This window comes from Cervus elaphus, chromosome 2, assembly GCF_910594005.1.
Source record: "Cervus elaphus chromosome 2, mCerEla1.1, whole genome shotgun sequence".
Taxonomy (NCBI): domain Eukaryota; kingdom Metazoa; phylum Chordata; class Mammalia; order Artiodactyla; family Cervidae; genus Cervus; species Cervus elaphus.
Window position 1 is genome coordinate 43,015,208 of NC_057816.1, and position 22,854 is coordinate 43,038,061.

General features: G+C 38.7%; 1 protein-coding gene across 1 annotated transcript in view; it reads left to right on the plus strand.

The window, feature by feature from the left end:
• TYR (tyrosinase) overlaps nt 1-22,854 on the plus strand; it is a 115,153-nt gene that overhangs the window by 85,401 nt on the left and 6,898 nt on the right. The window contains exon 4 of the mRNA XM_043876515.1: nt 3,416-3,597. Within this exon, the coding sequence (XP_043732450.1) occupies nt 3,416-3,597 (182 nt within the window). The remainder of the gene's footprint in view (nt 1-3,415; nt 3,598-22,854) is intronic.

Sequence of the window (22,854 nt, forward strand, 5' to 3'; positions counted from 1 at the left end):
GAGAGAGAGATGCTGTGGGGATGAGGATGGCTTCTCCTCACCATCTGTCCAGCGCTTAGCCATGTATCTTAGTTGTTGTTGCTCAGTCACCAAGCTGTGTTCGACTCTGAGACCCCATGGACTGCAGCCCACCAGGCTCTCCAGTCCTTCACTGTCTCCCAAAGTTTGTTCACATTCACGTCTACTGAGTCAGCGATGCGATCTAACCATCTCATGCTCTGCTGCCCCCTTCTCCTTAGATTTCAGTCTTTACCAGCATCAGGATCTGTTCCAATATCTTACTTATGCTATTTTAATTAACCCTTTGATCTTTTCAGTTAATTTTTATTGACGTAGAGTTGACTTACAATGTTTCAGGTGTCCAGCGAATTGATTAGTTTGTATTGTACATATATATGTGCATACATTGTTGTTATTTAGTCACTGAGTCATGTCCAACTCTGCTGCAACCCCATGGACTGTAGCCCGCCAGGATCCTCTGTCCGTTAGGGATTTCCCAGGAAAGAATACTGGCGTGGGTTGCCATTTCCTTTTCCTAGTGATCTTCCTGACCCAGGGATTGAACCCACATCTCCTGCATTGGCAGTCAGATTCTTTACCACTGAGCCACTAGGGATGCCCATGTATATATATACTTTTCAGATACTTTTCCATTATGGGTTATTACAAGACATTGAATACAGTTCCCATTAGAGATTATTATAAGACATTGAATACAGTAGGTCCTTGTTTATCTATTTTAGGTATAGTAGTGTATATGTGTTAATCCCAAATTCCTATTTTACTACCCTTCTACTCCCTTCCCCTTTAGCAACCATAAGTTTTTCCTATGTCTGTGAGTCTATTTCTGTTTTATAAATAAGTTCATTTGTATCCTATTTTAGATTCCACATATAAGTCATGTAATATGATATTTGTCTTTATCTACCTAGTTAATTCACTTAGCATGGTAATTTCTAGGTCCACCCACGTTACTGAAAATAGCATTATATCATTCTTTTTTATGGGCTGAGCAATATTCTATTGTGTGTGATATATACATATGCTGCTGCTGCTAAGTTGCTTCAGTCATGTCCGACTCTGTGCGACCCCATAGATGGCAGCCCACCAGGTTCCCCCTTCCCTGGGATTCTCCAGGCAAGAGTGCTGGAGTGGGTTGCCATTTCCTTCTCCAATGCATGAAAGTGAAAAGTGAAAGTGAAGTCGCTCAGTCATGTCTGACTCTTAGCGACCCCATGGACTGCAGCCCACCAGGCTCTTCCGTCCATGAGATTTGCCAGGCAAGAGTACTGGAGTGGGTTGCCATTGCCTTCTCCATATATACATATACATATATGTAAATATATATCACATCTTCTTTATCCATTCATCTGTCAATGGACATTTAGGTTGCTTAATTAATCCTTTCAATACCTTCATGACTTAAATATTACTCTCATTATTCAGATGAATAAAAGGAAAATTAAACAGGTTAAAACATTTTAGAATCTTAAAGTTGTCTTAAAGTTAAGACAATGTTGTCAAAACCCACAGAACTTGAGTTCTACATAGGTTCATATTTCTTCAAAACTTAACATATAGTAAATACTCAGAAAATGTATTTAATAATCGAGGTACTTGGCAGCAGCCAACTGATCCTTCAATTAATTCACAATGAAAACAACTTTGACCACAACTAGCACTTGAAGTCCAGATTTTTTAAACAAATAGAATTCTTTTTCATCACCAAAAAGCGATCATCACTGCTGCCATCTGGCTTCCTTGTTCTCTTCTTTACTGTACTTCAAAATGCTTTTTTTAAATTATCTGTTTGCTTGAAACATCACTTTCTTTTTTAGACACGAGCTTCTTGCACTAACCTTTTGCTTCCGAGCTTAAATTCTAGAGCTAAATAACAATAGCTTATATATTTAGCACTTTCCTAAAAACTACCACGTTGGATAATTTGTTTGGAAACAGATGGGATAGATATTACTTTCATTTTAAGGATGTGAAGGCTAAGCCTCCAAGCGTTTCTGTGATTTGCTTATAAGCTTACACAACTTATACAGCTCTTAAATCACAAATCTAAGACCCAAGGGGAGTTTTCTGACCCCAGATCTAGTGTTCTTCCCTCTATGTTATGTGGTCTGATCATACAGAGGCATTCTCTTTGTCACCCCTTTAATTACCCACTACACGTTCTGTTACACTTAGTTTCACTTCCATCCTTACTGGACAGTTTCAATCTCTTAGTTTTTTGGCTTTTGTTCCTGTCAGGGTTTTTAATTGCTTGCAACAGAAACTCACTCTGGCTGAACTAAACAGGGAACAAATTTGCTGAAAGAATAGCGGATAATTCAGGAGATCGTGGAGATGCAGGATGAGAAACAGGTAAGAACGAGAGAAGAGGGCAGCAGCCAGATCATCTGCCAGAGCTGCGCTCTTGAGCACAGGGTACCTCTGGGCAGCGCTTACCTTTACTGACACCTCTGATCTCATGCTTACAAACAGGATGTTGTTAGCACCACTGCCCTTGCCCACTGCTAGAGTGCTTGTCCATTGTCCTTGCTTCTTTGTGTCAGTATCTCCTGTTTCAAAGTCTTGAATGGGTATGTCTGATTGGCTGAGTGTTGATCTTGTGGTCATGCTCTAGCTTCCTGGGAAGTTGGGAAATGGTATGTGCTAAGTATATTTAACTTCTATCATGGAAGGTGAGCTCTTTCTCTCAACAAGACTCATGAAGTATGTGTGCATGCATGCTAAGTCTCTTCAGTCGTGTCCGACTCTTTGTGACACCATGGACTGTGGCCCACCAGGCTCCTCTGTCCATGGGAGGCAAGAATACTGGAGTGGGTTGCCATGCCCTTCTCCAGGGGACCTTCCCAACCCAGGGACTGATACATTGCAGGCAGATTCTTTACTGCTGAACCAACATGGGCAGCGCTCATTAAGAATATACTTCTCTAAATATAACAAGGAGGTTGAAATAAAGTCCCCTATCATGACCAAAAAATAGCCAACTTCTAATACTGATTCCAATTTAGTTTTGCATGTTCTTTCTTTGAGTGAAATTTCTTTGAGATAAGGGACATATATAATTTATGACTATGTCTCGGTTGTCACTCAGCCAATAATTACACTTGCTCTGTGGCATTCTGAAGGGTTTTAACTTGTCATTTAACTTTCACTTATCATCTAAGAAATTCCTTTTCCAAAATTATCATCTAATATTTCTCTCAAACAAGTGGATTTCATCAGGGCTTGACAGCATGAACTGTGGCTTTACAAAATCTTTTCAAAGCATGAAAACTACGTTTGGTATATTTCCATGGCTTTAGATTTTAAGATATGCCTTGTTATTTTACTTTAAGAACTCCAGATATTTCTTCAACAGCAATATGTTTCTGATTCTGAATAATCCTTTCCTCTGCAGTATTTTTGAACAGTGGCTTCGAAAGTATCGTCCTCTTCAAAATGTTTATCCAGAAGCTAATGCACCCATTGGACACAACCGAGAATCCTACATGGTCCCTTTCATCCCGCTCTACAGAAATGGTGACTTCTTCATTTCATCCAAGGATCTGGGCTACGACTACAGCTACCTACAAGAGTCAGGTAAAGCTCAGTTTCTCCCATATGAATTGCTCAGTCTGATGTGACCAATCTTTTCTGAGATCGTGCAAAACCTTATGATTTTACAGTGTTATCCCCCAATGCTTTAACTTGTAAAGTGCATTATAATCCTTAGTTAATCACTGATTTATTATTGTATGGCCCAAGCTGCAAGAATCTTTAAGCTCTTATTCATTCTTCTTAACATAAGGCATTCTATGTGTGGCAACCTGGGAAGAGCACTAGAATTAAAATCAGAAAACAGTGAGTGTGAGACCTGATGCTTTAAACTGACTTTGGTGTGACGTTGGGAATTCTGACTTCAATTCTCTAAATTTCAGCTTCTTAACCTAACATATTGGGAATATAATACCTCAAAGAGATATTGTGATAATTAAGGGCATTAAGAGCCTAGTGCAGTCTGCACAAGAAAAATAGCTACCAGTTTTAGAATCGTCTTTGGGAACTTCCTGCTAGGGTTATCAAGAAAACTTGTGAACATTTTGTCATTTTTTTTTTTAACATTTTGATATTAAATCCAATTAACAATAATAATAATGCTAATAGATATAATAATTGCTATGACTATGATTAAGGTAGTGTTATAAAAGCCTAGGATTGTAACTATTTCTAGGCTTTAAATAATCTTCCTTAGTTTAAGTATGCATATATTTTCTTGATAAATGAGGAACAGATAGTAATGTTCTGCTACAATCTGAGAGTCTACTCCATACTATACATGCATTATTAGTCACTATATATTCCGTTCAGTTCAGCTCAGTTGCTCAGTCGTGTCCGACTTTTTGCGACCCCATGAATCGCAGCTATATATTAGGTATTATTATCCCTAAATAAGGTGAGGACATTGATGCTAAAACAATTTCAATGACTTTCCCAGTATCAAATACCAGCATATATATGAGCCAGATTTCAAGAGTACAGGGTCCTCTCCACTTAACAGAAGATGGTCAAAAGCAATAAAACAACACAGAGCATGTGGATAAGAGGTGTTCAGCAAGCACTGATGTTTCATTATATTCATGGATAATTCATGAAAAGGTGAATAAATTAGTAAAACTAAATGAACAGATAAATGACATTTTTTTCTTTTTCTTTTTCCATTTTTTTCCTTCATTTTTATTAGTTGGAGGCTAATTACTTTACAATATTGTAGTGGTTTTTGTCATACATTGACATGAATCAACCATGGATTTACATATGTTCCCCATCCTGGACCCCCCTCCCACCTCCCTCCCCATCCCATCCCTCTGGGTCTTCCCAGTGCACCAGGCCTGAGCACTTGTCTCATGCATCCAACCTGGACTGGTGATCTGTTTCACACTTGATAATATACAGGTTTCAATGCTATTCTCTCAGATCATCCCACCCTCGACTTCTCCCATAGAGTCTAAATGTCTGTACGATACATCTGTGTTTCTTTTGCTGTCTTCCATATAGGGTTATCATTACATCTTTCTAAATTCCATATATATGCGTTAGTATGCTGTATTGGTCTTTATCTTTCTGGCTTACTTCACTCTGTATAAGGGGCTCCAGTTTCATCCATCTCATTAGAACTGATTCAAATGTATTCTTTTTAATGGCTGAGTGATATTCCATTGTGTATATGTACCATAGCTCTCTTATCCATTCGTCTGCTGATGGGCATCTAGGTTGCTTCCATGTCCTGACTATTATAAACAGTGCTGCGATGAACACTGGGGTACATGTGTCTCTTTCAGTTCTGGTTTCTTCGGTGTGTATGCCCAGAAGTGGGATTTCTATTTCTATTTCCAGTTTTTTAAGAAATCTCCACACTGTTCTCCATAGTGGCTGTACTAGTTCGCATTCCCACCAACAGTATAAGAGGGTTCCCTTTTCTCCACACCCTCTCCAGCATTTATTGCTTGTAGACTTTTGGATAGCAGCCATCCTGACTGGTGTGTAATGGTACCTCATTGTGGTTTTGATTTGCATTTCTCTGATAATGAATGATGCTGAGAATCTTTTCATGTGTTTGTTAGCCATCTCTACATCTTCTTTGGAGAAATGTCTGTTTACTTCTTTGGCCCATTTTTGATTGGGTCATTTATTTTTCTGGAATTGAGCTGCAGGAGTTGCTTGTATATTTTTGAGATTAATCCTTTGCTGTTGCTTCGATTGCTATTATTTTCTCCCATTCTGAAGGTTGTCTTTTCACCTTGCTTATAGTTTCCTTTGTTGTGCAAAAGCTTTTAAGTTTAATCAGGTCCCATTTGTTTAGTTTTGCTTTTATTTCCAATATTCTGGGAGGTGGGTCATAGAGGATCCTGCTGTGGTTTATGTCGGAGAGTGTTTTGCCTATATTCTCCTCTAGGAGTTTTATAGTTTCTGGTCTTACACTTAGATCTTTAATCCATTTTGAGTTTATTTTTGTGTATGGTGTTAAAAAGTGTTCTAGTTTCATTCTTTTACAAGTGGTTGACCAGTTTTCCCAGCACCACTTGTTAAAGAGGTTGTCTCTTTTCCATTGTATAGTCTTGCCTCCTTTGTCGAAGATAAGGTGTCCATAGGTTCGTGGATTTATCTCTGGGCTTTCTGTTTTGTTCCACTGATCTGTATTTCTGTCTTTGTGCCAGTACCACACTGTCTTGATGACTGTGGCTTTGTAGTATAGCCTGAAGTCAGGCAGGTTGATTCCTCCAGTTCCATTCTTCTTTCTCAAGATTGCTTTGGCTATTTGAGGTTTTTTGTATTTCCATACAAATTGTGAAATTATTTGTTCTAGTTCTGTGAAAAATACCATTGGTAGCTTGATAAGGATTGCATTGATTCTATAGATTGCTTTGGGTAGTATAGCCATTTTGACAATATTGATTCTTCCAATCCATGAACACAGTCTATTTTTCCATCTATTTGTGTCCTCTTTGATTTCTTTCATCAGATAGTTTTCTATATATAGGTCTTCTGTTTCTTTGGGTAGATATACTCCTAAGTATTTTATTCTTTTTGTTGCAATGGTGAATGGTATTGTTTCCTTAATTTCTCTGTTTTCTCATTGTTAGTGTATAGGAATGCAAGGGACTTCTGTATGTTAATTTTATATACCTGCAACAATACTATATTTATATATTGATTAGCTCTAGTAATTTTCTGGTAGAGCCTTTAGGGTTTTCTATGTAAAGGATCATTTCATCTGCAAGCAATGAGAGTTTTACTTCTTCTTTTCTATCTGGATTCCTTTTATTCCTTTTTCTTCTCTGATTGCTGTGGCCAAAGCTTCCAAAACTATGTTGAATAGTAGTGGTGAGAGTGGGCACCCTTGTCTTGTTCTTGACTTTAGGGGGAATGCTTTCAATTTTTCACCATTGAGGATAATGTTTGCTGTGGGTTTATCATATATAGCTTTTATTATGTTGAGGTATCTTCCTTCTATTCCTGCTTTCTGGAGAGTTGTTATCATAAATGGATGTTGAATTTTGTCAAAGGCTTTTTCTGCATCTATTGAGATAATCATATGGTTTTTATCTTTCAATTTGTTAATGTGGTGTATTACACTGATTGATTTGTGGACATGGAAGAATCCCTGCATTCCTGGCATAAAGCCGCTTGGTCATAATGTATGATCTTTTTAATATGTTGTTGGATTCTGTTTGCTATAATTTTGTTAATGATTTTTGCATCTGTGTTCATCAGTGACATAAGCCTGTAGTTTTCTTTTTTTGTGGCATCTTTGTCTGGTTTTGGTATTAGGGTGATGGTGGCCTCAGAATGAGTTTGGAAGATTATCTTCTTCTGCAATTTTCTGGAAGAGTTTGAGTAAGATAGATGTTAGCTCTTCTCTAAATTTTTGGTAGAATTCAGCCGTGAAGCCATCTGATCCTAGGCTTTTGTTTCCTGGAAGAATTCTGATTACAGTTTTGATTTCCTTGCTTGTGATGGGTCTCTTAAGATCTTCCATTTCTTCCTGGTTCAGTTTTGGAAAGTTATACTTTTCTAAGAATTTGTCTATTTCTTCCAAGTTGTCCATTTTATTGGCATAGAACTGCTGGTAGTAGTCTCTTATGATCCTTTGTATTTCAGTGTTGTCTGTTGTGCTGTCTCCATTTTCATTTCTAATTTTGTTGATTTGGTTCTTCTCCCCTTGTTTCTTGATGAGTTTGGCTAACAGTTTGTCAATTTTATTTATCTTTTCAAAAAACCAGTTTTTAGCTTTGTTGATTTTTGCTATGGTCTCTTTTGTTTCTTTTGTGTTTATTTCTGCCCTAATTTTTAAGATTTCTTTCCTTCTACAAACCCTGGGGTCCTTCATTTCTTCCTTCTCTAGTTGCTTTGGGTGTAGAGTTAGGTTATTTATTTGACTTTTTTTCTTGTTTCTTTTTTTTAAATTAAAAATTTTTTTTCAAGTATTTTTATTAGTTGGAGCTTAATTACCTTACAATATTGTAGTGGTTTTTGTCATACATTGACATGAATCAGCCATGGATTTACATGTATTCCCCATCTTGAACCCCCCTCCCACCTCCATCTCCACCCGATTCCTCTGCGTCTTCCCAGTGCACCAGGCCTGAGCACTTGTCTCATGCATCCAGCCTGGGCTGGGGATCTGTTTCACACTTGATAATATACATGTTTCGATGCTGTTCTCTCGAAACATCCCACCCTCGCCTTCTCCCACAGAGTCCAAAAGTCTGTTCTGTACACCTGTGTCTCTTTTTCTGTTTTGCATATAGGGTTATCGTTATCATCTTTCTAAATTCCATATATATGCATTAGTATGCTGTATTGGTCTTTATCTTTCTGGCTTACTTCACTCTGTATATCGGGCTCCAGATTCATCCATCTCATTAGAACTGATTCAAATGAATTCTTTTTAATGGCTGAGTGATATTCCATGGTGTATATGTACCACAGCTTCCTTATCCATTCGTCTGCTGATGGGCATCTAGGTTGCTTCCATGTCCTGGCTATTATAAACAGTGCTGCGATGAACACTGGATTGCACGTGTCTCTTTCAGATCAGGTTTCCTCGGTGTGTATGCCCAGAAGTGGTATTGCTGGGTCATATGGCAGTTCTATTTCCAGTTTTTTAAGAAATCTCCACACTGTTCTCCATAGTGGCTGTACTAGTTTGCATTCCCACCAACAGTGTAAGAGGGTTCCCTTTTCTCCACACCCTCTTCAGCATTTATTGCTTGTAGACTTTTGGATAGCATCCACCCTGACTGGCGTGTAATGGTACCTCATTGTGGTTTTGATTTGCATTTCTCTGATAATAAGTGATGCTGAGCATCTTTTCATGTGTTTGTTAGCCATCTCTACATCTTCTTTGGTGAAATGTCTGTTTAGATTTTGGCCCATTTTTTGATTGGGTCATTTATTTTTCTGGAATTGAGCTGCAGGAGTTGCTTGTATATTTTTGAGATTAATCCTTTGCTGTTGCTTCGATTGCTATTATTTTCTCCCAATCTGAGGGCTGTCTTTTCACCTTGCTTATAGTTTCCTTTGTTGTGCAAAAGCTTTTAAGTTTCATTAGGTCCCATTTGTTTATTTTTGCTTTTATTTCCAATATTCTGAGAGGTGGGTCATAGAGGATCCTGCTGTGATTTATGTCGGAGAGTGTTTTGCCTATGTTCTCCTCTAGGAGTTTTATAGTTTCTGGTCTTACACTTAGATCTTTAATCCATTTTGAGTTTATTTTTGTGTATGGTGTTAGAAAGTGTTCTAGTTTCATTCTTTTACAAGTGGTTGACCAGTTTTCCCAGCACCACTTGTTAAAGAGGTTTAGGTAAGCCTGTGTTGCTGTGAACCTTCCCCTTAACACTGCTTTTACAATGTCCCATAGGTATTGGGTTGCTGTGTTTTCATTTTCATTTGTTTCCATGCATATTTGATTTCTTTTTTGATTTCTTCTATTATTTGTTGGTTATTCATAAACCTGTTATTTAACCTCCATATCTTGAATTTTTAATAGCTTTTTTCCCCTATAATTGAGATCTAATCTTACTGCATTATGGTCAGAAAAGATGACTGGGATGATTTCAATCTTTTTGAATTTGCCAAGGCTAGATTTATGGCCCAGGATGTGATCTATTCTGGAGAAGGTTCCGTGTGCACTTGAGAAAAAGGTGAAAATGATTCTTTTGGGATGAAATGTCCTATAGATATCAATTAGGTCTAGTTGATCCATTGTGTCATTTAAAGTTTGTGATTCCTTTTTCATTTTCTGTCTAGTGATCTATCCATAGATGTGAGTGGGGTATTAAAGTCTCCCTATTATTGTGTTATTGTTAATTTCCCCTTTCATACTTGTTAGCATTTACCTTACATATTGCAGTGCTCCTATGTTGAGTACATATATATTTATAATTGTTATATCTTTTCTTGGATTGATCCTTTGATCATTATGTAGAGTCCTTCTTTGTCTCTTTTCACAGCCTTTGTTTTAAAGTCTATTTTATCTGATATGAGTATTGCGATTACTGCTTTCTTTTGGTCTCCATTTGCGTGAAATATTTTTTTTCCAGTCCTTCACTTTCAGTCTGTATGTGTCCCTTGTTTTGAGGTGGGTCTCTTGTAGACAGCATATATAGGGTTCTTGCTTTTGTATCCATTCAGCCAGACTTTGTCTTTTGGTTGGGGCATTCAATCTATTTACATTTAAGGTAATTATTGATAAGTATGGTCCCATTTCATTTACTTTGTTGTTTTGGGTTTGCGTTTATACAACCTTTCTGTGTTTCTTGCCTAGAGAAGATCCTTTAGCATTTGTTGAAGAGCTGGTTTGGTGGTGCTGAATTCTCTCAGCTTTTGCTTCTCTGTAAAGCTTTTGAATTCTCCTTCATATCTGAATGAGATCCTTGCTGGGTACAGTAATCTGGGTCATTACTTTAAGTATGTCCTGCCATTCCCTTGTGGCCTGAAGAGTTTCTATTGAAAGATCAGCTGTTATCCTTATGGGAATCCCCTTGTGTGTTATTTGTTGTTTCTCCCTTGCTGCTTTTAATATTTGTTCTTTGTATTTGGTCTTTGTTAATTTGATTTATATGTGTCTTGGGGTGTTTCACCTTGGGTTTATCCTCTTTGGGACTCTCTGGGTTTCTTGAACTTGTGTGACTATTTCCTTCCCCATTTTGGGGAAGTTTTCAGCTATTATCTCCTCAAGTATTTTCTCATGGCCTTTCTTTTTGTCTTCTTTTTCTGGGACTCCTATGATTAAAATGTTGGGGCGTTTCACATTGTCCCAGAGTTCCTTGAGATTGTCCTCATTTCTTTTGATTCATTTTTCTTTTTTCCTCTCTGTTTCATTTATTTCCACCATTTTTCTTGTACCTCACTTATCCTATCTTCTGCCTCCATTATTCTACTGTTGGTTCCCTCCAGAGTGTTTTTGATCTCATTTATTGCATTATTCATTTTTAATTGACTCTTTTTTATTTCTTCTAGGTCCTTGTTAAACATTTCTTGCATCTTCTCAATCCTTGTCTCTAGGTTATTTATCTGTAGCTCCATTTTGTTTTCAAGATTTTGGATCATTTTTATTATCATTATTCTAAATTGTTTTTTAGATAGATTCCCTATCGCCTCTTCTTTTGTTTGGCTTGGTGGGCACTTTTCATGTTCCTTTACCTGGTGGGTATTTCTCTGCCTTTTCATCTTATTTAGATTGCTGGGTTTGGGGTGGCCTTTCTGTATTCTGGTAGTCTGTGGTTCCTTTCTATTGTGGAGGTTTCTCCCAGTGGGTGGGGCTGGATGTTTGGCTTGTCGAGGTTTGCTGGATAGAGAAACTTGTGTCGGTGTTCTGGTGGGTGGAGCTGAATTTCTTCTTTCTGGAGTGCAATGGAGTGTCCAGTAGTGAGTTTTGAGATGGGGTCTATGGGTTTGGTGTGACTTTGGGCAGCCTGTATATTTATGCTCAGGGCTATGGTCCTTCATTGCTGGAGAATTTGCGTGGTATGTTTTGCTCTGGAACTTATTGGCTCTTGGCTGGTGGTTGGTTTCAGTGTAGGTATGGAGGCTTTTGGGTGATCTCTTATTAATTAATGTTCCCTGTACTCAGGAGTTCTCTGGTGTTCTCAGGTATTGGGCTTAAGCCTCTTGCCTCTGGAATTCAGTCTTATTCTTTCAGTAGCCTCAAGACTTCTCCCTCCATACAGCACTGATAATAAAACTTCTAGGTTAATGGGGAAAGGATTCTCCACAGTGAGGGACACCCAGAGAGGTTCACAGAATTACATGAAGAAGAGCAGAGGGAGGAAGGAGATAGAGGTGAGCAGGAGGAGAAAAAGGGGGACTCAAGAGTAGAGAGAGAGATTTAGGCAGTACTCTGTTCCCTAATGTTCTCCACAGCCCAGAACACCCACAGAGATTCACAGAATTGGATTGAGAAGAGAAGGGGAAGGGAGGAAATAGGGGTGATCTGGGGGAGAAAAAGGAGAGTCAAAAGGGGGAGAGAGTGATCAAACCAGTAATCACATTCCTGAGTAAAAATGGGTACTGAAGATTGGATTCTTAAATGTCCAAAATTGATATCAAATACTGAAAAACAAAAATTAAAAATCTGGAGTAGAGGTTAAACTCTTAAAAATACAATATTAAAAAAACCAAAATCACAAAAAAATGAAAGAAATATATATGAAGTTTGCTTTAAAAATAAGGTCTTTTTTTTTGCAAGGTTTTGTGGGTTATAAAAATGAAAATTAAGGAGTAATAGAGGACTTAAAAAAAAAGGAAAAAATTTTTTAATTAAAAAAAATAATAGTAGTAAAAATATATCTAGGAATTTCTCTGGAGCTGTTGCGGGCAGTGTGGGTTTGGTTCAGTTTCAGATAACTCCTTGTTCCAGCTTACACTTCTCGATATCTATAGGCCCCTTCCAGTGTAGTCAGTGTTAACTATGGGATTTTAATCTGTTGCACCGGTCACTTCTGAAGCGGTTCCCTTTGTCTATTTGGCTTCTGTTTGCTGGTCTCTTCAGTGTCTAATTTCCGCCCTGACACAGGCCGGCGGAGGTGGTCTCTTGTTTAGGTTCGCTTGTTCAGTCGTGCGGCAGGGAGGGAGGGGCGCTGCAGACAAATGTCACTGGTGTGTGTGGGGAGCACTCACAGTGTTCCGGCCACACTGGGTTTGTCCCCGCTCACGCATGTGCTTTCCCCGTCTACACTGCTCAGGCTCCAGGCTGCTCTACAGGGAGCGGGCCCTGAGTTATGTGCACTTCCCAGGCCCAAGCCGCTCAGGTTCAGGTTCTCGGGTACTCCACAAAGGCGCAGACTCGGTTGGGCCTGCGTTTTGTGCTGTTCAGGGTCCTAGCAGCTCAGGCAACCAGGAGCTTGACGAGCAGGACTTCTCCCCTCCCTGTCCCAGCCTCAGTTTCTAGGCGCGCCGGTCCGGTGTGCCTTGTTTCTCTTCTGGGGAGCTGATCTCTGGCTGCGACCCTCCCAGCGGATGTCAATCATCCAGAATCTCAGGAAGTCTGTGGTTAGAGACTGGAAGCCTGTTTGCAGTTTGGTAGGGGATGCTGTCTCTGGGGCCGAGTTTGCCGCTTTCAGGCTCTGGCTGGTGCCCGCCTCCCCACTGCCTCCAGCGGGTGATGGGCTCGTCCGCAGCCGGCTATCTCGTCTCTGGAATTGCTCAGTCCTCTGTTCTGTGAATGGGCCGGCTGTGCCTTAGGTTAGGGCTTTTCGCAGATTAATTCTCTCTCTCTTGCTATCCCACAGTTTAAGTTGCTATCTCACATTAGCTCCCTCCGACTGCCCTCAGGGCATTCAGGCCCGGTCCTTACCCTAAGCAATGCCGCCCGCTCCTCTCTGTTCAGCCCCCACTTGCTGGTGGCGGATGCGAGCATCTGGGGTACTTTTCTGCTGGGAGTTGCTCTTAGGCATGTAATCTGTGGGTTTTATTTACTTTTCCTCCCCTTTAGGTTACCCTCTGAGATTCAAAAACTTCCCTCAGACCTGCCAGTGAGAGGGTTTCCTGGTGTTTGGAAACTTCCTCTATTAAGACTCCCTTCCCGGGATGGATCTCCATCCCTAACTCTTTTGTCTCTCTTTTTATCTTTTATATTTTGTCCTACCACCTTTTGAAGACAATGGGCTGCTTTTCTGGGTGCCTGATGTCCTCTGCTAGCGATCAGAAGTTGTTTTGTGGAGTTTGCTCAGCGTTCAAATGTTCTTTTGATGAATTTGTGGGGGAGAAAGTGGTCTCCCCATCCTATTCCTCCACCATCTTAGCTCCTCCTCTCAATAAATGACATTTATCAACTTCCTACCTCTTGTTAGACCTTAGTGACACATACATTAATGACATACCTCTAGCCTCAAGGAGCTCTAAATTCAGTGTACAAGTCAGACCATTGTGCAAGAAACTATGAAACATCAGGCTGTGTTAAGTGCAGTAAAGGAGTCATAAACAGAATACTAGGGGAGCACAGAGGAAAAGGCAATGACTTCACAATAGTTCTAACTAGAGAAACAAGATGAGACCTTGAAGGGTGAGCAGGCAGATAGCGGATGGAAAAGAGTAGGGAATATTCAAAACTAAAAGAAGAACAAAATAGAGGTATAAAGTGTACTATGTATTTCTGGAATGCTAAATTCTCCAATTTGAGATGTATGCACAATGGAAAATTACACAGATGAGATAAACTGAATCACTTCATAATAGCCAACACATTATGAATCTTTTTAGGTGTCATGAACTCTTCTAGAAGTGCAGTATGCATTATTTGCTTTAACCTTCATTAATACCCTTATGAAGATACTATTACTTCTTTTTCCAGATCATAGATGAGAAAATAGAAGCTTAAAAGATATGACTAACTTGTCCCAGGCCATCTAGCTAGTATGCGGCATAGCATAACCACATTTTAAGGTCAACAGGAGAATCTGTATTTTATCAATATTCTCTTGCCCTTTGGGGAGCCATTAGTTGGACAGGTATGGGTTTGGTTGACCTGTTCTGTTTTACCTGAAGATCATAGCCAATGGAAGGAGTACTAAAATCGCTGGTGGAGGAGATCACTTCTTTGAAATCCTTGAGATCACTGTGAACAGGGTGAAGGTGTCATAAGGGTGGAGGGTGGAGGAGTGATAAGGGGAGTGAATTCCTGTGAGTTGAAAAAAAAGGTTGCCTCCAGTGACATGTTTTCCCTTCCTTCTGGAAACACCCATAGTGCATAAAGAAAGGAACATGTTGATAACAGTTTTTCAAAGATTCACCATCAGGATTTTATGATTTCCATTTCCAGAACATAACAGACTCTTTCATGGCATCATGCTTTTGATCACACTATTCTCTCTAGCTAAATTCTGATCCCCTTCATCTATTTGTCAAACTCTCAGATATGAAATAATTATATATAAATATTCATGTACATATATACACATAGTCATGTTTAATCACTCCTTTGTTAGAATTGCATGCTAATTTTTCTACATATGATTTGTCTCCCACTCTACCTTGACTGTTATAGAAGGAAATGGCAGCCCACATGTACATGTATGTACATGTAATTACATACAAATAAAGTATACTTAACCCACTGCAGTATTTTTGCCTGGAAAATCCCATGGACAGAAGAGCCTGTTGAGCCACAGTGCATAGACTCGCAAAGAGTCAGACACAATTGAGCAACTTCACTTTCTTTCTTTCTACCTTGGCTGTAAGCCCTGCAAAATCAGAATTGATATCTTGCAAGCTTCTCTAGTCTAAGTACTAAAGAATATCTGGTATGGGGTAAAATCAAAGAATTAAATTGAACACAAGTGATATTTATCATGAAGAATAAATGTGTGTAAGTATGGCTTACATGTAATTATATACAAATAAAGTATACTTAACCCACTGCAGTATTCTTGCCTGGGAAATCCCATGGACACAAGAGCCTGGTGGGCTGAAGTTCATGGGGTCACAGAGATGGACATGACTGAGGGCCTAACACTTTCTTATGTATAGTACAATACATATAAATAAAGCTTGCTAGAAAAAAAATCACACCTCTTAATACTCAGGTCATTTTTAGATATTTTTAATGTATTTCAAGCCTTTTATTGCACTAGGTATTTTTTAGGTGATTTTATTGGTTTATTTATTCCTTTTACATGCATATGTTTAGTAATTACCTCGTACAAGGCATTCTTTTAGACACTACAGATACAGTGGCAAACAACATAGTCTCCTCCTAATGAAAGAGAACAACCTTAAACCACTATTTACCTAATGACTCTTTTATTTAGAGATGTGCCTATCTCTAGGAGTCAATGAAGTGACATTTCAGAGAATATCCATGACAGGAGGAATTCATTAGCTGAAAAGGGAGTCTTGGGCCATATTGCTAAGATAACAAAGTCATTAATGAATTTTAAACAAATCAGGGTCGAATTTGAGTTTTCATAAGATTATGTTTGCTGCAGCTTGTAGGAAGTTTTATGGCAGTTGCAAAGCACATTCAGGGAGGCTGATGAAAATGCTGTTACAAGTATCCAGGGGAGAGCTGAAGGAAATTTGAATTGCAGCCATGGTGATAGGAGGCAAGGTAGAAAGGACAAAAGAATTTGAAGTTATTTTGAAAGCAAAGTTTATGTAACTTGGAAAATGATTTATATAATAGATGAGAAAGAAGGAGATATTGAAGACGACTTTAAGCTTTCTGGCCTATGATAAATGGTGATTGAATTCATTAAGGCAGTAACAATGGGAGCAGGGCCAGACATGGAGAGACTCTAAAGGTGGTGTCTGTTACATAGTGAAATGGGGTGAATGATCTTTACATCATAGTAAAGATGTCTCTGAAGTAGTTAGATGGCCTTGAACCTCAGAAGAGATTGTGGCCTGCAGATACTAATGTGAGATACATCAGCATATAAACTGCCAGTCTTTACAATCCTTTACGATCACAATGTGGTAGTGACTTTCATGTCCCACCTCATTGTGTGCATGCATGTGTGCATGCTCAGTTATGTTCAACTCTTTGCAACCCTGTGGACTGTACCCCCATCAGGCTCCACCTCATTGTTCTTTCCCTTATGTTCAAAAGGCTACTTTTTACTGAAAAGGCAACAAAAACTATTGAAGAAGAAAAGGGAAAGGAGTATCACATTAAGGGATTAATGGTATTTATTATTTGTTTATAGTTAGATTTTAAAAATAAAATTGATTTTAAATGTTTTTAGAGTATTTAATGTATTTAGAGTATTTAAATGTAGAGTATTTTCATATGGCTGTGAATTTGCACAAGTTTTAGAGAAGTTTTGCTTTAAAATAAGCAACAGTTGCCTATTTTCCATTTTATGAATTATTCTGTTGTTCCTATAGTACATTCAAGGAGTTTAAACTTTTATCTCTATACATTGCTAAACTTTAGCCTTACTAAAATTGTCTTTAAATTTTTCAATATAATTTAGTTCAGGCAGTTAATTATTCATCATTTAGGCAGCCATATTTATAATTACTCAAGTGTTTTCCATAAAAGGCAGCTGATGACTTCTTGCTTTAGTCAAATATTTTCTCTTATAATTGAATTTAGCGATGTTTTTAAAAATCGAGTAGCAGGTCATTTTGTCATGCACAACTGATTAAAAGATGAAACCAAAATGGGTTGAATCCTGTTGGCAAATATACTCCTGCTTTCTATACAGTGCTACTTTGCTAAGAGCTTCCTTCGTCTAATATATTCCAAAAGACTTGACATTTGATTTTAAAAATGAGAGAGGGTACACATGTCACTTTCAATTCTGGTTTCCTCAGTGTGTATGCCCAGCAGTGGGATTAGTAGGTTTTATGGCACACCCTTTTCTCCACACCCTCTCCAGGAGTTACTGTTCGTAGACTTTTTTTTTTTTTTTTAATTTTTTTATTAGTTGGAGGCTAATTACTTCACAACATTTCAGTGGGTTTTGTCATACATTGATATGAATCAGCCATAGATTTACACTTATTCCCCATCCCGATCCCCCCTCCCATCTCCCTCTCCACCCGATTCCTCTGGGTCTTCCCAGTGCACCAGGCCCAAGCACTTGTCTCATGCATCCCACCTGGGCTGGTGATCTGTTTCACCATAGATAGTATACATGCTGTTCTTTTGAAACATCCCACCCTCACCTTCTCCCACAGAGTTCAAAAGTCTGTTCTGTATTTCTGTGTCTCTTTTTCTGTTTTGCATATAGGGTTATCGTTACCATCTTTCTAAATTCCATATATATGTGTTAGTATGCTGTAATGTTCTTTATCTTTCTGGCTTACTTCACTCTGTATAAGGGGCTCCAGTTTCATCCATCTCATTAGGACTGGTTCAAATGAATTCTTTTTGACGGCTGAGTAAAATTCCATGGTGTATATGTACCACAGCTTCCTTATCCATTCATCTGCTGATGGGCATCTAGGTTGCTTCCATGTCCTGGCTATTATAAACAGTGCTGCGATGAACATTGGGGTGCATGTGTCTCTTTCAGATCTGGTTTCCTCAGTGTGTATGCCCAGAAGTGGTATTGCTGGGTCATATGGCAGTTCTATTTCCAGTTTTTTAAGGAATCTCCACACTGTTTTCCATAGTGGCTGTACTAGTTTGCATTCCCACCAACAGTGTAAGAGGGTTCCCTTTTCTCCACAGCCTCTCCAGCATTTATTGCTTGTAGACTTTTGGATAGCAGCCATCCTGACTGGTGTGTAATGGTACCTCATTGTGGTTTTGATTTGCATTTCTCTAATAATGAGTGATGTTGAGCACCTTTTCATGTGTTTGTTAGCCATCTGTATGTCTTCTTTGGAGAAATGTCTGTTTAGTTCTCTGGCCCATTTTTTGATTGGGTCATTTATTTTTCTGGAATTGAGCTGCAGGAGTTGCTTGTATATTTTTGAGATTAATCCTTTGTCTGTTTCTTCATTTGCTATTATTTTCTCCCAATCTGACGGCTGTCTTTTCACCTTACTTATAGTTTCTTTTGCAGTGCAAAAGCTTTTGAGTTTCATTAGATCCCATTTGTTTAGTTTTGCTTTTATTTCCAATATTCTGGGAGGTGGGTCATAGAGGATCTTGCTGTGATTTATGTCGGAGAGTGTTTTGCCTATGTTCTCCTCTAGGAGTTTTATAGTTTCTGGTCTTACATTTAGATCTTTAATCCATTTTGAGTTTATTTTTGTGTATGGTGTTAGAAAGTGTTCTAGTTTCATTCTTTTGCAAGTGGTTGACCAGTTTTCCCAGCACCACTTGTTAAAGAGGTTGTCTTTTTTCCATTGTATATCCTTGCCTCCTTTGTCAAAGATAAGGTGTCCATAGGTTCGTGGATTTATCTCTGGGCTTTCTATTCTGTTCCATTGGTCTATATTTCTGTCTTTGTGCCAGTACCACACTGTCTTGATGACTGTGGCTTTGTAGTAGAGTCTGAAGTCAGGCAGGTTGATTCCTCCAGTTCCATTCTTCTTTTTCAAGATTACTTTGGCTATTCAAGGTTTTTTATATTTCCATACAAATTGTGAAATTCTTTGGTCTAGTTCTGTGAAAAATACCGTTGGTAGCTTGATAGGGATTGCGTTGAATCTATAGATTGCTTTGGGTAGAATAGCCATTTTGACAATATTGATTCTTCCAATTCATGAACACGGTATGTTTCTCCATCTGTTTGTGTCCTCTTTAATTTCTTTCATCAGTGTTTTATAGTTTTCTATGTATAGGTCTTTTGTTTCTTTAGGTAGATATACTCCTAAGTATTTTATTCTTTTTGTTGCAATGGTGAATGGTATTGTTTCCTTAATTTCTCTTTCTGTTTTTTCATTGTTAGTATATAGGAATGCAAGGGATTTCTGTGTGTTAATTTTATATCCTGCAACTTTACTATATTCGTTGATTAGCTCTAGTAATTTTCTGGTAGAGTCTTTAGGGTTTTCTATATAGAGAATCATGTCATCTGCAAACAGTGAGAGTTTCACTTCTTCTTTTCCTATCTGGATTCCTTTTACTTCTTTTTCTGCTCTGATTGCTGTGGCCAAAACTTCCAACACTATGTTGAACAGTAGTGGTGAGAGTGGGCACCCTTGTCTTGTTCCTGATTTCAGGGGAAATGCTTATTTTGATAGCAGCCATTCTGACCGGTGTGAGATGGTACCTCACTTTGGTTTTGATTTGCATTTCTCTGATAATGAATGATGTTGAGCGTCTTTTCACATGTTTGTTAGCCATCTGTATGTCTTCTTTGGAGAAATATCTGTTTAGTTCTTTGGCCCGCTTTTTGATTGGGTTTTTTATTTTTCTGGTATTGAGCTGCATGAGCTGCTTGTATATTTTAGAGATTGACTCTTTGTCAGTTGCTTCATTTCCTATTATTTTCCCCCATTCTGAAGACTGTATTTTCACCTTGCTTATAGTTTCCTTCATTGTGCAAAAGTTTTTAAGTTTAATTAGGTTCCAGTTGTTTATTTTGGCTTTTATTTCCATTACTCTGAGAGGTGGGTCATAGAGAATCCTGCTGTGATTTTTGTCAGAGAGTGTTTTGCCTATGTTTTCTAGGAGTTTTATAGTTTCTGGTCTAGGAGTTTTATAGTTTCTGGTCTTTCATTTAGATCTTTAATCCATTTTGAGTTTATATTTGTGTGTGGTGTTAGAAAGTGTTCTAGTTTCATTCTTTTACAGGTGGTTGTCCAGTTTTCCCAGCACCACTTGTTAAAGAGATTGTCTTTTCTCCATTGTATATTTTTGCTTCCTTTGTCAAAGATAAGGTGTCCATAGGTGCGTGGATTTATCTCTGGGCTTTCTATTTTCTTCCATTGATCTATATTTCTGTCTTTGTGCCAGTACCATACTGACTTGATGACTGTGGCTTTGTGGTATAGTCTGAAGTCAGGCAGATTTATTCCTCCAGTTCCGTTCTTCTTTCTCAAGATGCTTTGGCTATTTGAGGTTTTTTGTATTTCCATACAGATTGTGAAATTATTTGTTCTAGTTCTCTGAAAAATACCATTGGTAGCTTGATAGGGATTGCATTGACTCTATAGATTGTTTTGGGCAGTATACTCATTTTCACTATATTGATTCTTTGATTCATGAACATGGTGTATTTCTCCATCCATCTGTGTCATCTTTGATTTCTTTCATCAGTGTTTTATAGTTTTCTATATATAGGTCTTTTGTTTTTTTAGGGAGATTTATTCCTAATGATTTTATTCTTTTCATCACAATGGTGAATGGGATTGTTTCCTTGCACTGTTTACAATAGCCAGGACATGGAAGCAAGCTAATGTCCATCGGCAGATGAATGGATAAGAAAGTTGTGGTACATATACACAATGGAATATTACTCAGCTATTAAAAAGAACACATTTGATTCAGTTCTAATGAGGTGGATGAAACTGGAGCTTATTATACAGAGTGAAACAAGTGAGAAAGACAAACATCAATACAGTATATCAATGCGTATATATGCATTTATATATTTAGACTTTAGAAAGACAGCACTGACAACCCTATACGTGAGACAGCAGTAGAGAGACAGATATAAAGAACAGACTTTTGGACTCTGTGGGAGAAGGCCAGAGTTGGATGATTTGAGAGAATAGCATTGAAACATGTATATTGCCATATGTGAAACAGATGACCAGTCCAGGCTCGATGCGTGAAACAGAGCACTCACAGTCGGTGCACTGGGACAACCCAGAGGGATGGGATAGGGAATGAGGTGGGAGGGGAGTTTTGGGTTGGGGGACACATGTACACCTATGGCTGATTCATGTCAAAGTATGACAAAAACCACCACAATATTGTAAGGTAATTAGCCTCCAATTAAAATGAATAAATTAATTTTAAAAAAGGAGGGGAGGAGGCATGCACAGTAATTGGAATATTTCATTCTGCACATGGGATTTGAAGAAGTTCCAGATGTTCAAGCTCGTTTTAGAAAAGACATAGGAACCAGAGATCAAATTGCCAACATACACTGGATCATCAAAAAACCAACAGAGTTTCAGAAAAACATCTATTTCTGCTTTATTGACTATGCCAAAGCCTTTGACTGTGTGGATCACAATAAACTGTGGAAAATTCTGAAAGAGATGATAATACCAGACCACCTGACCTGCCTCTGTCAGGAAGCAAGTTAGAACTGGACATGGAAAAACAGACTGGTTCCAAATAGGAAAAAGGAGTACGTCAAGGCTGTGTATTGTCACGCTGCTTATTTAACTTCTATGCATAGTATATCATGAGAAACGCTGGGCTGGAAGAAGCACAAGCTGGGATCAAGATTGCCAGGAGAAATATCCATAACCTCAGATATGCAGATGATACCACCCTTATGGCAGAAAGTGAAGAGGAACTAAAAAGCCTCTTGATGACAGTGAAAGAGGAGAGTGAAGAAGTTGGCTTAAAGCTCAACATTCAGAAAACTAAGATCATGGCATCTGGTCCCATCACTTCATGGCAAATAGATGGGGAAACAGAGGAAACAGTGTCAAACTTTATTTTTTGGGGCTCCAAGATCACTGCAGATGGTGATTGCAGCCATGAAATTAAAAGACGCTTACGCCTTGGAAGGAAAGTTATGACCTACCTAGATAGCATATTAAAAAGCAGAGACATTAGTTTGCTAACAAAGGTCTGTCTAGTCAAGGCTATGGTTTTTCCAATGGTCATGTATGGATGTGAGAGTTGGACTGTGAAGAAAGCTGAGAGCCAAAAAACTGATGCTTTTGTGTTATGGTGTTGGAGAAGACTCTTGAGAATCCCTTGGACTGCAAGGAGATCCAACCAGTCCATCCTAAAGGAGATCAGTCCTGGGTGCTCTTGAAGGACTGATGCTGAAGCTGAAACTCCAATACTTTGGCCACCTCATGCGAGGAGTTGACTCATTGGAAAAGACCCTGATGCTGGGAAAGATTGAAGGCAGGAGGAGAAGGGGTCGACAGAGGATGAGATGATTGGATGGCATCACCGACTTGATGGATATGAGTTTGAGTAATCTCCCGGAGTTGGTGATGGACAGGGAGGCCTGGCGTGCTGCGATTCATGGGGTCACAAGGAGTCGGACACGACTGAGCGCTTGAACTGAACTGTCTCAGCTTGGCCACGTGTATGTAAAGGTAAATCCTGTTCCTTCTGCCAGGGATGGCTTGCCATCAGCATCCTACATTCAAGTTCTAATTCATTTTTCTACTCAGTGGGATAGTCTCCTGAGATGCCTTCTCTGACTCAAAAGACAGATAGAAGAGGCCTTTTCCCTATCATCCCATTGTATCTTTTACATACTTTCATTAGAACAGCATTGTTCTTAAACCAATTTTTTTGCTTGTCAGTCTCCT